Source organism: Lycium barbarum, chromosome 8, assembly GCF_019175385.1.
Source record: "Lycium barbarum isolate Lr01 chromosome 8, ASM1917538v2, whole genome shotgun sequence".
In the NCBI taxonomy this organism is placed as follows: Eukaryota; Viridiplantae; Streptophyta; class Magnoliopsida; order Solanales; family Solanaceae; genus Lycium; species Lycium barbarum.
In genome coordinates, this window is record NC_083344.1 from 133,292,742 (window position 1) to 133,305,063 (window position 12,322).

General features: G+C 38.7%; 1 protein-coding gene across 3 annotated transcripts; it reads left to right on the forward strand.

The window, feature by feature from the left end:
- The first annotated feature begins 133 nt into the window (after nt 1-133).
- Nucleotides 134-12,294, forward strand: LOC132607607 (pre-mRNA-splicing factor ATP-dependent RNA helicase DEAH7). Of its 3 annotated transcripts, none has more exons than XM_060321681.1 (18): nt 134-327; nt 873-928; nt 1,098-1,233; nt 2,770-2,994; nt 3,898-3,968; nt 4,994-5,240; nt 5,650-5,826; nt 5,912-6,051; nt 6,208-6,308; nt 6,461-6,569; nt 7,775-7,952; nt 8,055-8,284; nt 8,385-8,561; nt 9,424-9,495; nt 9,613-9,789; nt 9,938-9,999; nt 10,117-10,269; nt 10,366-12,294. In XM_060321681.1, the coding sequence occupies exons 2-18, from the start codon at nt 923-925 to the stop codon at nt 11,963-11,965; spliced, it is 3,861 nt and encodes a 1,286-aa protein (XP_060177664.1). In that variant the 5' UTR covers nt 134-327; nt 873-922; the 3' UTR covers nt 11,966-12,294. The 3 variants fall into 3 exon arrangements, with proteins under 3 accessions (XP_060177664.1, XP_060177666.1, XP_060177665.1); XM_060321683.1 differs by lacking the exon at nt 134-327 and adding an exon at nt 450-495; XM_060321682.1 differs by lacking the exon at nt 134-327 and adding an exon at nt 549-639.
- Nucleotides 12,295-12,322: the final 28 nt, after the last annotated feature.

The following is a 12,322-nucleotide window of genomic DNA, read 5'->3' on the forward strand; positions in this document are numbered from 1 at the left end:
GTGGGTTCGAGTCACCAAGAGAGCGAAAGCGAGCTCTTGGGGAAGGGGTTAAAAAAAAAAAGGTTTTTGAAAATGTAAATTGTAGTTTCTAACACTAGTGATTATAAGAGACCCGAAAGCCATAAAAATAGAGAATGGCTTGTCTCCATAAAAATCCATATGATGCCCCGACCCATAGTCGGCGAAGGGGTCGAAGGCCGACTTGTGAGCCAAAATAGCACTAACAAAACCAACACCCCCATAATATATTCAAACGCTTTTGCTAAGAATCATTTTTCATTGAACTGCGACTGGCGTTTCTAGGTTATTATTATTATTATTAATCAGGTACTTTGTTTTTCTTCATTCAATTTCTTTAATCATAAAAATATTCGTTCCTTCATATGATTTTGGTTGAACTACTATCCTACCTTCAACTGACCCATATTTTTTTTAATTGTAAAATTTCAGAAAAGATGTCGCTACATTACTTTGCGACACAAGAAATCCATTTTGGTACTTGCTAAAATTGTATAATCATGTCAAACTGCCATATTTCAGTTTCATTTACTTACGAAAAAGCCACATAAACAGAGACACAATCAATTCATGCTTCTGCAAAATTGATTAATAATCTTAAGTCCAGACTTTTGGACGGAGGTATTGCCAATTTCCTAGAAAGGATTGTTTCCCTGGTCACCATCCTCAACCTCAAATAGCACTAAACAACTCTAAATCCAACTGTTCCACAAGATCCAAATCCCTCTTCCTATCCTCGTCAAACCCCTCCCAATACTTTTCTTTTCTTCCCCATATCTTCATTGTTCAATCAATTAAGTTGTACGGATAACCTAGTTGCTGATTGTGTATTTATTCTTCTGCTTGCTTTGCAGTGACTGTAGGTTTAACTGGATAAGAGTTGCTACAGCTCCTCAAAGGAAACATGCAGGTGAGTGATACTCCCCAGAAACTTACACTCTTTCCAAAAATAACTAAATAATGCTGTTTAAATAGTTTTATTTTGACCATATGTATGTTATCCTTTATTTTTATCAACTTTTTTCAAGGGACAAAAATACCTTATACTGTTCTACTTTTTTTTTTCCCCTTCCCAAAAGCAAGGAGATGTTGGACCAATTGATTTGGACAAGACAACAACGACATTGGAACCTGAAAAGACGGGTAGTGGGGGTCTTTTTGTTCCGGGGAAGGAGAGAGTAGTTTTTAAACCTTCAGAGCGGAAATCACTTCTAGGTATGATTTGATTGACCTATGTCTTTGTGGTTTTGGCACTTCATTTAGTTCCATCTTCTCTCAAACAAAAAAATGGTTTTACATAACAGAAATATTGCATAGTTTCTGTATTTCGAATAGTTCAACATCACAACAATTCCATCTTTATATGAAAGCAAGCTATATTTGGTCCAATTGTATCTAGATTTATCTGTTTACCTTTACTGGGCTTATGTATTCAGCTTATCCTTTTGATGCTTGGTGATGCCACCTTACAAAAGATATCTGAGAAAACAACACACAAACTTAACCTGGATGACTCCTAACTAGTAGGTAAACATACCGCCCCTTTCCTTACTCTCTCTAACAAATTGAAGGACCATCTGCATATGATCCATGCTATCTCATGACCTTAGATTATCAACCTCCCTCGCTATCCATCAATGATAAATTTTCATTTCAAAAATTTGCTACTCCCTCCGTCCCATTTTATATGAGGGTGCTTGACTTGACACGAAGTTTAAGAAATAAAGAAAGACTTGTGAAACCTGTGTCCTAAAACAAACTATAGAAATTTGTGTGGCTAGAAACCATTTCATTAAGGGTAAAAAGGTAAATTTAAAGTTGAATTGTTACTAAATATTGAAAGGTGTCATTCTTTTTGGGACTCACTAAAAAGGAAAGAGTGACACATAAATTGGGATGGAGGGAGTACTTCTTTTGGGTAGGTGAAAAGGGAAAAGGCCATAATGTGACAAACCTATATAAAAAGGGAATAGAATGACCTTACTAATTTTGGAAAAAATGAACCAAAATTTCACACTGAAATAACAAGAAAGAAGAAGTAAATGAGGCTGCACCTGGTGACACCTCATATATCATGATTGTACTTTCTTAACTTTGTTTAGTTCTGCATACCTACCCCATTTTGTTTTTTTGTTTAGTTTTTCAAAGCCGTAGATTCTCGGAGGCCCACCCTGAACATAAGCCATTTGCAAGATTTCCGTTATTTGTATGTTGGGTCCTGTACAAAATGTGCTTGTATCCTAGATTAAATGCTTGCATAGTATTCAAAAGCTTTATATAGACATTCTTTTGTTGATTGAGTCAAAATTAGATTCAAGTTCCTTCGTCTTGCAAGATGTATGCTTTTCCATGAGAATGACAACAATAATAAATACCCTCAGTCCCAAATAAGTTGGGGCTGGCTATGTGACTCCTCACTGACCATGTTACTCCATTTAGACTCATCATGAGAAAGTTTTTAAAAAATAATTATTTTGGTCTATCCAAATTTTCTCTTTGGTAGGTGGTATATTAGACATGTAGGTACTTAAAGATGTCCTTCAAGAGAACAGTAGTATAAGAACATTACATTTTATTTTGTAATAGTTCGTCTGCTTCTTTTCAGCTTATGTGTTTTAGACTATTGGTACATGTATTAGTTCCGTTGCCGTTTTGAGTTTTAAACTTTGACTACGTCCCCCTCTCGATAAGTGTGATATAATGAGATTGTTTTGTGATTTACATCTTTATCAACTTCTCATGATTGGATAGGGCTTGATGCCTTGGCGATTGCTAAAAGGGGAGGGGCTACTGTAGAGAGTGGATTTAAAGTTCCAAGGGAGAGACTTGCTTCAGTTGCTTCATCTTTAGATGAGGACGAGGAAGCATTTGCTGCTTCTGGAGTTGATGAGTTGGGAAGTAGTGCATCTAATGTTTCACGTAATAATGTACAGAGGAGGTATCGTGAATCGTATGCTAGTGAGACATCTGTTCCAGGTACCAGTCTCAACTCTTTTTTCGTTTCACATTCGAGGATTCATTATTATAATCAACTCCAACGTTGTGATTACTTTTGATATTTGTATGGTCTCTGCTGCTGCATTTTAACTCAATGTGTCAGTAGTACGACCCTGCAGTCTGCATCTTCCTACACTAACTACATATTTGAAAAGAACTAAGGAAATTAACCATCCTATCTAAATCTTGTACATTTTCTTTTTTACACCAAAAGATTAAGTGAGCTAAACATCTATGCTTTAAGGTACAAATATTTTCCTTTTTGCCTTCAAAGTATCTTTGATTTCTCCCTCCACACAGTCCACCATATAGTCAGTGGTATAGTGTTCCACTGCTTTTTATCGTCTTTTTCGCAGTCTTCTTTTGTTCCAACAAAGTAGTAGGTCTATAGGAAATTCTGGCAGGCTCTGAATGTGCCAGCGACCCCAACGGGAAAAGAAATTTTCAGAAAATATTTCTGGAAAGAGTGACGCATCTGCGCGTGAGAGTGACGCGTCAGTGGTGTCGGAAGTTCTAGCGCCGTGTGACGGCACGCCGGAGGTGTTTCTGGCAGCGTCTGTTTGGGGTTTGGTCTCTGTCGCTCGCGATAAGTGATGAGAAAACTCAACCTCTTCCTGTGAAAAATAGAACCCTAGTGATGCGGTGCTGCGAGGGAGAAGACTGCAGCAACAGCTCTGATATTATGAAGATTTCAAGGAGAAGAAAAAGCGTCTTTGTATTTCTTGATGAATTTACAACTCATGAGTATTGGTACTTATGCAATGAGTCCTAAGACTAAATAAGGAAAGGCAATAAATACAATCAATTGCACTTAACTACAATACCAATCTACTCTTATAGTTAAGCTAGGAAATAGGTAATTAATCAACCTTTATTTTCTAGGTAGTGCAGTAACCGGTGAACGGGAAGATGCTGAGACAGTCGTGAGGCCTCACTTGCATGAGAACACAGAGGTACATTGCTTAAAAGTACTCTTGCTTTGACATATTTCCTTGTTATTTTCTAGTATATGTTTTGAAGCTTGATGTTGTTGAATTGCCTTTTCTATAGTACCGTCAGTTTCTTATCTTGGAAGTTTCTAGATTCCTTTCCTTTTTTCTTTGTGTGTTTGTGTGTTTCAATTTTTTGACCAATATAGGGAGAGGAGTTCTGTGGGGTTTAAGTCTCTCCTCTTATTGTTTGATGTTACTGTGTGTATTGCATCGAGAAGAATACCTTAAGTGAGATAAAGAAAGTGACATTCTGAACTAGAAACTTTGAGGAGCTGGTACCTTAATTAGCTGGAGTCTAAGCTTGATTGTCAGCAATACGTTGACAGTTATTATGAAGCAAATGTGAATACACTGTCCTTTTGCAGTACAGTGAAATATCATTGTTAATTGTCAAAGTAGTAAAATAATACATATGAATTCACATTTATAGGTCGTGCATCTTTATCGTTCAATATAATTAATAACAAATCCATAGAGGTTAGCAGTTGCAAATTGACCAACCATTCTTATTGATGAAGAAGTCGTTAAGAAAGTACGGCACGAGTTTCATCAGAGCATCTCGTATGCAAGATGTAGCAGTTATATTACTTATTTGAGTCACCTTATTAAAAAAAAAAAAAAAAAAGAGACAGAGAAATACTTATTTGAGTCAGTCGAAGTTCGTCTCACTGTTTTACTCTTCTTCCATTCCTCTCGTATCTATTAAAATTGGTCAGGTTGTCCTGCTTGGATTTCACAAATTGGTACCTTTAAGAGTTCTCTACTTCGTTCTTGAGATTTTGGGTCTGAAATCTTTGTATGACTTGTTGGAAACCCATTCCTCAGTGCATGTGTCCTGCTAATTTAGTGTTTTCCGGTAAATTCGATCATATGCTTTAGTTTCTTGCCTCAAGTGGATGGACTATTGTGTTCTGTAATGTAACTCAATCTCTCTTGCTTCCATTTCTGGAGACAACAATGTGTCACTGACTTGTGTCTAATTCAAGGTTCCAGCTGCATCTTCTGGGAGTTTACGTTCTACGATATCCAGGGGCGAGTCAGTTGACCGTGAAAGAGATAGAAGTAAATACAGGGATGATTACAGAAGTGAAAGCAGGGAAGGGAGAAGGAGAGAGAGAAGAACCAGCAGGGAAGAGCACCATTACAGGGATTCATCACGTGGTTATGAAAGAGAATATGATGGGGATGACGGAAGAAAAAGAAGTAGATATGAAGGTCCTAGGAGAACTCCTGGTAAACATTACATCTTCATTTGTCGATGCCTGGTATTTTTGGTTCTGATTTTCCAAATCAAAAACAAGTTAAGTGGGTAGCATGTGATACCGTCGACATGTCAGTATGTGCACTAAAATGCATGTCATCATAATGCATCTCAACTACTTTTCTCTCATATGAGCCCACCTGGGTCCAAAAAAAAAGTGTGCTTTTGAATTTTGCATGCACGTGCAATTATATCTAGAGCTGGTGGCTCTAAAATCATCTGAATCGACGTATAGAATAGGAATGTGCATTGGAGCATGTAATAAGTGGGGACCATTGCGATAGTCAATGGCTACTTCCTTGTGTCAGTGTATCTCCGCACAGTAATTATTGACATTTCTTAAACCATTTGAATTGAACTGGAAATTGTGTAATCTTTCAGGAAGATCGGAATGGGATGATGGTAGATGGGAGTGGCAAGATACCCCTCGTCGTGATAGTCGTTCCGGTAGTAGTAGCAGGCGTTATGAGCCTTCACCATCCCCAAAGTTCCTTGGTGCTTCACCTGATTCTCGACTTGTATCCCCATGGCTCGGGGATCACACTCCTCATTCTGCTGGTATGGTCACTGTGAATTCTAACGCTGGCGTTATCTTGTAAAAATTTGTCAGCACATTATTAGTGAGAAACTTTCATAACTGCAGGAGCTGCTTCTCCGTGGGACAGTGTTGCCCCTTCTCCAACTCCAATAAGGGCATCTGGGTCATCAGTAAGATCTTCAAGTTCTAGATATGGTGCAAAATCCAGTTTGATTATGTCTTCGACAGGAAGTTCTCTGTCTGAGGTACTGCTTTATACTCAAACTTCCATCTTCCTTAGTTCGTTTTCTTTTTGTGTGTGTGTGAGAAGAGAGGGGGGGGGGGGGGGGGGGTTGTGCTGTCAGAAAGTTTGGTAAGTGACAGTTTCAATTTTTTTTTACCTGTGCGTTACTTCCTTCTAGGATGGCGGAGGTGACACAAATGGTGCCTCTGAAGAAGATCAATATCAAGATATTACTGAAAGTATGCGTTTAGAGATGGAGTATAATTCTGATCGTGCCTGGTAATTGTCTTGCCATTTTATAGTGTTAACAGTATTATGAAGGAAGTCATATGACCTTCCCTAGAAGTTTATAGTTGCTTGCTATGTATTTTTTTTTCTCGTAATCAGTTTTCTTATTTTTGGTAGATCTAATAATCACTTCTATTATGCAGGTATGACCGCGAAGAAGGTAGTACAGTGTTTGAGGGGGATGGTTCATCAGCATTTCTTGGGGATGAGGCATCTTTCCAGAAGAAAGAGGTGGAATTGGCCAAAAAACTGGTAAGCACAGAGAGGACAATACCCTTAAATCATGATTTTGGCATATGTTCACATTTGTATGTTTGTGCAAGAACTAGCAAACTCACGCATGTTACTGAGACTCATTGGAAGTTGTAGCAGTTTGAATGGCTGGTTCTTTCAGCTGTTTAGAAAACTTACTTGCTGGTTAATGGTTTAGCTTACACTTGACAATTCGTGTCACTGTCTACATAATAATCTTATGTGTCATAGCTTGCTGTATTTGGATGTGGCATTGAGGATTATGTTTTCTGCTTTGCGATCCCGCTATCATCAATAACTGATGATGAGAATAAGAGGGATTATTTTCCAGAAATGGATTCTTATGATTCTCTGGCGCCAGGAGAACTAATGGGCACGTATCCTTAATTACCCTTTGATGTGTGAGCATGTTTCTCTCACTATTGTGACTGTGTTAGACATTCCACATCAGCTTATATTCAGTTGTGCTTACCTACTGATTGAATTCCCTTTGTGCAGACCTGTCGTCTTCTTTTAGATATGTATTTTGTATCCTACTATCCTCCTATTTTAGACCACTCTTGAACATCTGAGAGGTGACAGACGTTTGAACAGAAGGGATGGAAGACCTTGTACAGATATTGGTCCTTTTGGCCCTAATTGGAATTGCTGTATTTTTCTTTTCTTTCCGTGGTTGTGCCTACATTTCATACATCCAGATGTATCTCGATTTTGATCTCTTTGGTGCCACCATCTACATAATATTCTTGCTTTCAACTAAAGAAAAACAAATTAACATCTGAGAGGCATTCAAATCAGAACCTGTTGTTTTTCTCTGAAAAACTTTGAAACTTGGTTTAAAATTCAGGAAATTATTGAGAATTATGAGATCAAAATAGCTAATCATCTTTTAGCTGATGAGCTGGTTCTTCTACATGTAAAATATGAGAAACTGAGCTAAAATGACCTTTAGAGAGAACACAGAGATTCACTGGCTAAGTCAAGTTATCATTCTATTTTAATATCAAGAGCTTCTTGGACCTTTCCCGATGAGATAATCTGTTCTCTGTGAGTTAGCATAATATCAAAAACTTTTGTAGTCTGCCTAACAAACTTAAATATACTGTGTAGTTAACGACTGGTTATATATAATGCACACTAATGCAACACATGTATGGTCTGTCATTGACATCACCTTTCTCTCTTTCCCTTGCCACGTGTAACAGGTTCGTAAAGATGGAAGCAAGATGTCACTTGCTCAAAGTAAAAGGTTATCACAGCTCACTGCAGACAATGCTCAATGGGAGGATCGCCAGCTTTTGAGATCTGGAGCTGTTAGAGGAACTGAGGTGCAGACAGAATTTGATGATGAGGACGAACGGAAGGTTATTCTTCTTGTTCACGGTACATCTCTATGATACACCTCCCAGTTGACTAGTTTATTCTGTCTTGGTAAAATTATTTGCTCTATCTTTTGTTTGGATATCTTACCATTTATTGCGACAGATACAAAGCCCCCCTTTTTGGATGGGAGAATTGTTTTCACCAAGCAAGCTGAGCCGATAATGCCAATAAAGGACCCAACATCAGATATGGCCATAATTTCACGCAAAGGTTCAGCTCTAGTTCGGGAAATACGTGAAAAACAAAACATGCACAAGTCTCGCCAAAGATTTTGGGAGCTAGCTGGCTCAAAACTCGGAGATATTCTTGGTGTGGAGAAGACTGCAGAGCAGGTATCTTATGTTTGCCATCAAATTGAACATACTATGTTGGTCTGGTGTGTTTCAGATTGTAGAAGATATGGATCTGAAGTTCCCTTTCACCTTATGCTAGGTTGATGCGGATACTGCTGTAGTGGGTGAGGATGGTGAGGTTGATTTTAAGGGAGAAGCTACATTCTCACAGCACTTCAAGAAAGGGGAAGCTGTCAGTGATTTTGCAAAATCAAAAACACTTTCACAGCAAAGGCAGTATCTTCCCATCTTCTCTATCCGAGATGAGTTATTGCAGGTTTGGCCCATTTTACTATTCTGATACATAGATCTCAACCACTTCATTGCCTCCGAGGCCACACCTTTGGGTGCCACTCTTTGAGCCCATTTTCCTATAAGCCATTTTTTAACTTATTTGGGTGTTTGGTAAAATAGAAAACAACTTAAATTAAGTTAAAAAGTGCTTAAAATAAGCCAAAACCAAGAAGTTGCTCAACCCCAATTTTTTTTTTGGCTTAAAAGCCATTTTGGTTTGATCAACTTTACCCTTTTATCCCTTAAATTTTCTATTAATTTCAATACTACCCTTACCTCTAAAAACCCTTTAAGCACTTTTATCCAAACACGTAACTGATGATTTATAAAATAACTTTCAGTACTTAAAAAGTACTTTAAGCGCTTAAAGTATTCTGATACATAGTTCTCAACCACTTCATTGCCTCCGAGGCCACACCTTTGGGTGCCACTCTTTGAGCCCATTTTCCTATAAGCCATTTTTTAACTTATTTGGGTGTTTGGTAAAATAGAAAACAACTTAAATTAAGTTAAAAAGTGCTTAAAATAAGCCAAAACCAAGAAGTTGCTCAACCCCAACTTTTTTTTTGTTTTGGCTTAAAAGCCATTTTGGTTTGATCAACAACTTTACCCTTTTATCCCTTAAATTTTCTGTTAATTTCAATACTACCCTTACCTCTAAAAACCCTTTAAGCACTTTTATCCAAACACGTAACTGATGATTTATAAAATAACTTTCAGCACTTAAAAAGTACTTTAAGCGCTTATGCTTAAAAGGCACTTTTTTCCAGCTAATCCAAACGGGCTTTTTATGGTATTTTCTTGACTTGCAGATTGGTTTAATTGGTGTTTCTTTTTGAGACCAGGTGGTTCGCGAAAACCAAGTGGTGGTCGTTGTTGGAGAAACTGGTTCTGGAAAGACAACACAGCTAACCCAGGTTTGTTTAGATTAGTGTTTTCTTTTGTAAATTAGTTTTTTAAATCTGTACTGGAATCTGTGGAATTTTTTATACAGTCCTGACTCTTTTTGTATGCTTGTTTGTAATTGCATGCAGTACCTTCATGAAGATGGCTATACAGATAATGGGATCGTTGGTTGCACCCAACCCAGGCGTGTGGCAGCCATGAGTGTTGCAAAAAGAGTCAGTGAAGAAATGGAAACCGAGCTTGGTGATAAAGTTGGATATGCCATTCGTTTTGAAGATGTCACTGGGCCAAGTACTGTTATCAAGGTGAGTCTTTTGATCATATGAGGTGAGTAGACTCGCACCTCTTAATTATATTTTAATGTAATTTATGCCATACGAAGATATCAAGGTGAGTCCCTTGGTTCGCTTGTAAGTTGGTGTGAGCTGAATATATGTATATTTCCTTGTGCAGTACATGACTGATGGTGTTCTTCTAAGGGAAACACTCAAAGATGCGGATCTTGAAAAATATCGGTATTGTTCCACTCTTTATATGCTTTCATAAGCATTTTAATATTTTATTTCCTGGAACATCAGGTTTCTGCTTTCTTTATGTAGTGCAGTTCACTCAAAATATCTCTTTATCTGCAGTGTAATTGTAATGGACGAGGCCCATGAAAGATCACTTAACACTGATGTCCTTTTTGGCATTCTTAAGAAAGTTGTGGCCAGGCGACGTGATTTTAAGCTTATTGTCACTTCTGCCACTCTGAATGCGCAGAAATTCTCCAACTTCTTTGGGAGGTAGGTTTTTCTATTGGATAACTGGTCACGAGGTTACTGTATCTGTTGGCTTTCCATCTTCTTTCCACTCACATAACCCATGTCTTTTTATTTCAGCGTCCCAATATTTCACATACCTGGAAGAACCTTTCCAGTTACAAAACTGTATAGTAAAACTCCATGCGAAGATTATGTCGAAGCTGCAGTTAAGCAAGCAATGACCATCCATATTACTAGTGCACCAGGTGATATACTCATCTTCATGACTGGTCAGGATGAGATTGAAGCTACCTGTTATGCACTTTCAGAGCGCATGGAACAGCTTACCTCGTCAACAAAGCAAGCAGTGCCCAATCTATTAATACTTCCTATATACTCCCAACTTCCCGCTGATTTGCAAGCAAAAATATTCCAGAAAGCTGAAGACGGGGCTCGAAAATGCATTGTTGCGACTAATATTGCTGAAACATCCTTGACTGTCGATGGAATTTACTATGTCATTGATACAGGCTATGGTAAAATGAAGGTGTACAATCCTCGTATGGGTATGGATGCTCTGCAAGTGTTCCCCATTAGTCGAGCTGCAGCTGACCAGCGTGCTGGTCGAGCTGGTAGAACTGGCCCAGGGACTTGTTACCGGCTTTATACTGAGAATGCGTATGAGAATGAAATGCTGCAAAGCCCCGTGCCGGAGATTCAACGGACAAATCTTGGGAATGTGGTTTTGCTGCTCAAGTCTCTCAAAATTCAGAACCTGTTGGATTTTGATTTTATGGACCCACCTCCTCAGGATAACATCCTTAACTCCATGTATCAGTTGTGGGTATTAGGTGCACTTAACAATGTTGGGGATTTAACAGCCCTTGGCTGGAAAATGGTGGAGTTCCCGTTGGATCCTCCCCTCGCCAAAATGCTCTTGATGGGAGAACAACTAGATTGCTTAAATGAGGTTCTGACTATTGTTTCTATGCTTTCAGTGCCTTCAGTTTTCTTTAGACCCAAGGATAGGGCAGAGGAAAGTGATGCTGCTAGGGAAAAGTTTTTTGTGCCAGAATCTGATCACCTTACACTGCTTAATGTTTACCAGCAATGGAAAGCTAATCAATACAGGGGGGACTGGTGTAATGACCACTATTTACAGGTCAAAGGTCTACGCAAGGCTAGGGAAGTAAGGTCTCAATTGCTGGATATCCTGAAGACACTTAAAATACCGCTCACCTCCTGTGGTCCTGATTGGGATGTTGTAAGGAAAGCCATCTGCTCTGCCTACTTCCATAATGCAGCTAGACTGAAGGGAGTTGGGGAATATGTTAATTGCAGGACTGGAATGCCTTGTCACCTGCATCCCACCAGTGCTCTCTATGGATTGGGTTACACTCCTGATAACGTGGTTTATCATGAGCTAATCTTGACATCAAAAGAGTACATGCAGTGTGTGACAGCTGTGGAGCCTCACTGGTTGGCTGAGCTGGGGCCAATGTTCTTCTCCGTGAAAGATTCTGATACATCAATGCTGGAACATAAAAAGAAACAGAAAGAGGAGAAAACTGCCATGGAGGAAGAAATGGAGAAGTTGAGGATGGTCCGGGCTGAAGCTGAGAGACGAAACAAGGAGAAGGAGAAGGAAAAGAGAGCAAAAGAGCTGCAACAGGTTTCAATGCCTGGTTTGAAGAAAGGGTCAACTACTTATTTACGACCTAAGAGGCTGGGTCTGTAAATACACTTTTGCTGTAGTTGTTAGATATCTGGTGTGATGATTCTTGCCCACCTGTGAAAGCCACGCATATCCATTTCTTAGTCATCCTCAAATTAATTTGGTGCATGGAGATTTGGGGAATTAGAAAATCCAAATGAAGGTTGAGTAAACAAATGTTTGTACAAGTTCCTTCATTTAGCAATTATCTGTACTCCTTGTAACCCCGAATTGACATGCTTGTATAAGTTTCTCCATATAGCAATTATCTGTACTCCTTTTAACCCTAAATTTGACATACTTGTATAAGTTTCTTCATATGGAAAGTATGTTTGCTCCTTTTGACCTTTGAACACTTGAGTTTTAACTACTTTTGGCAGA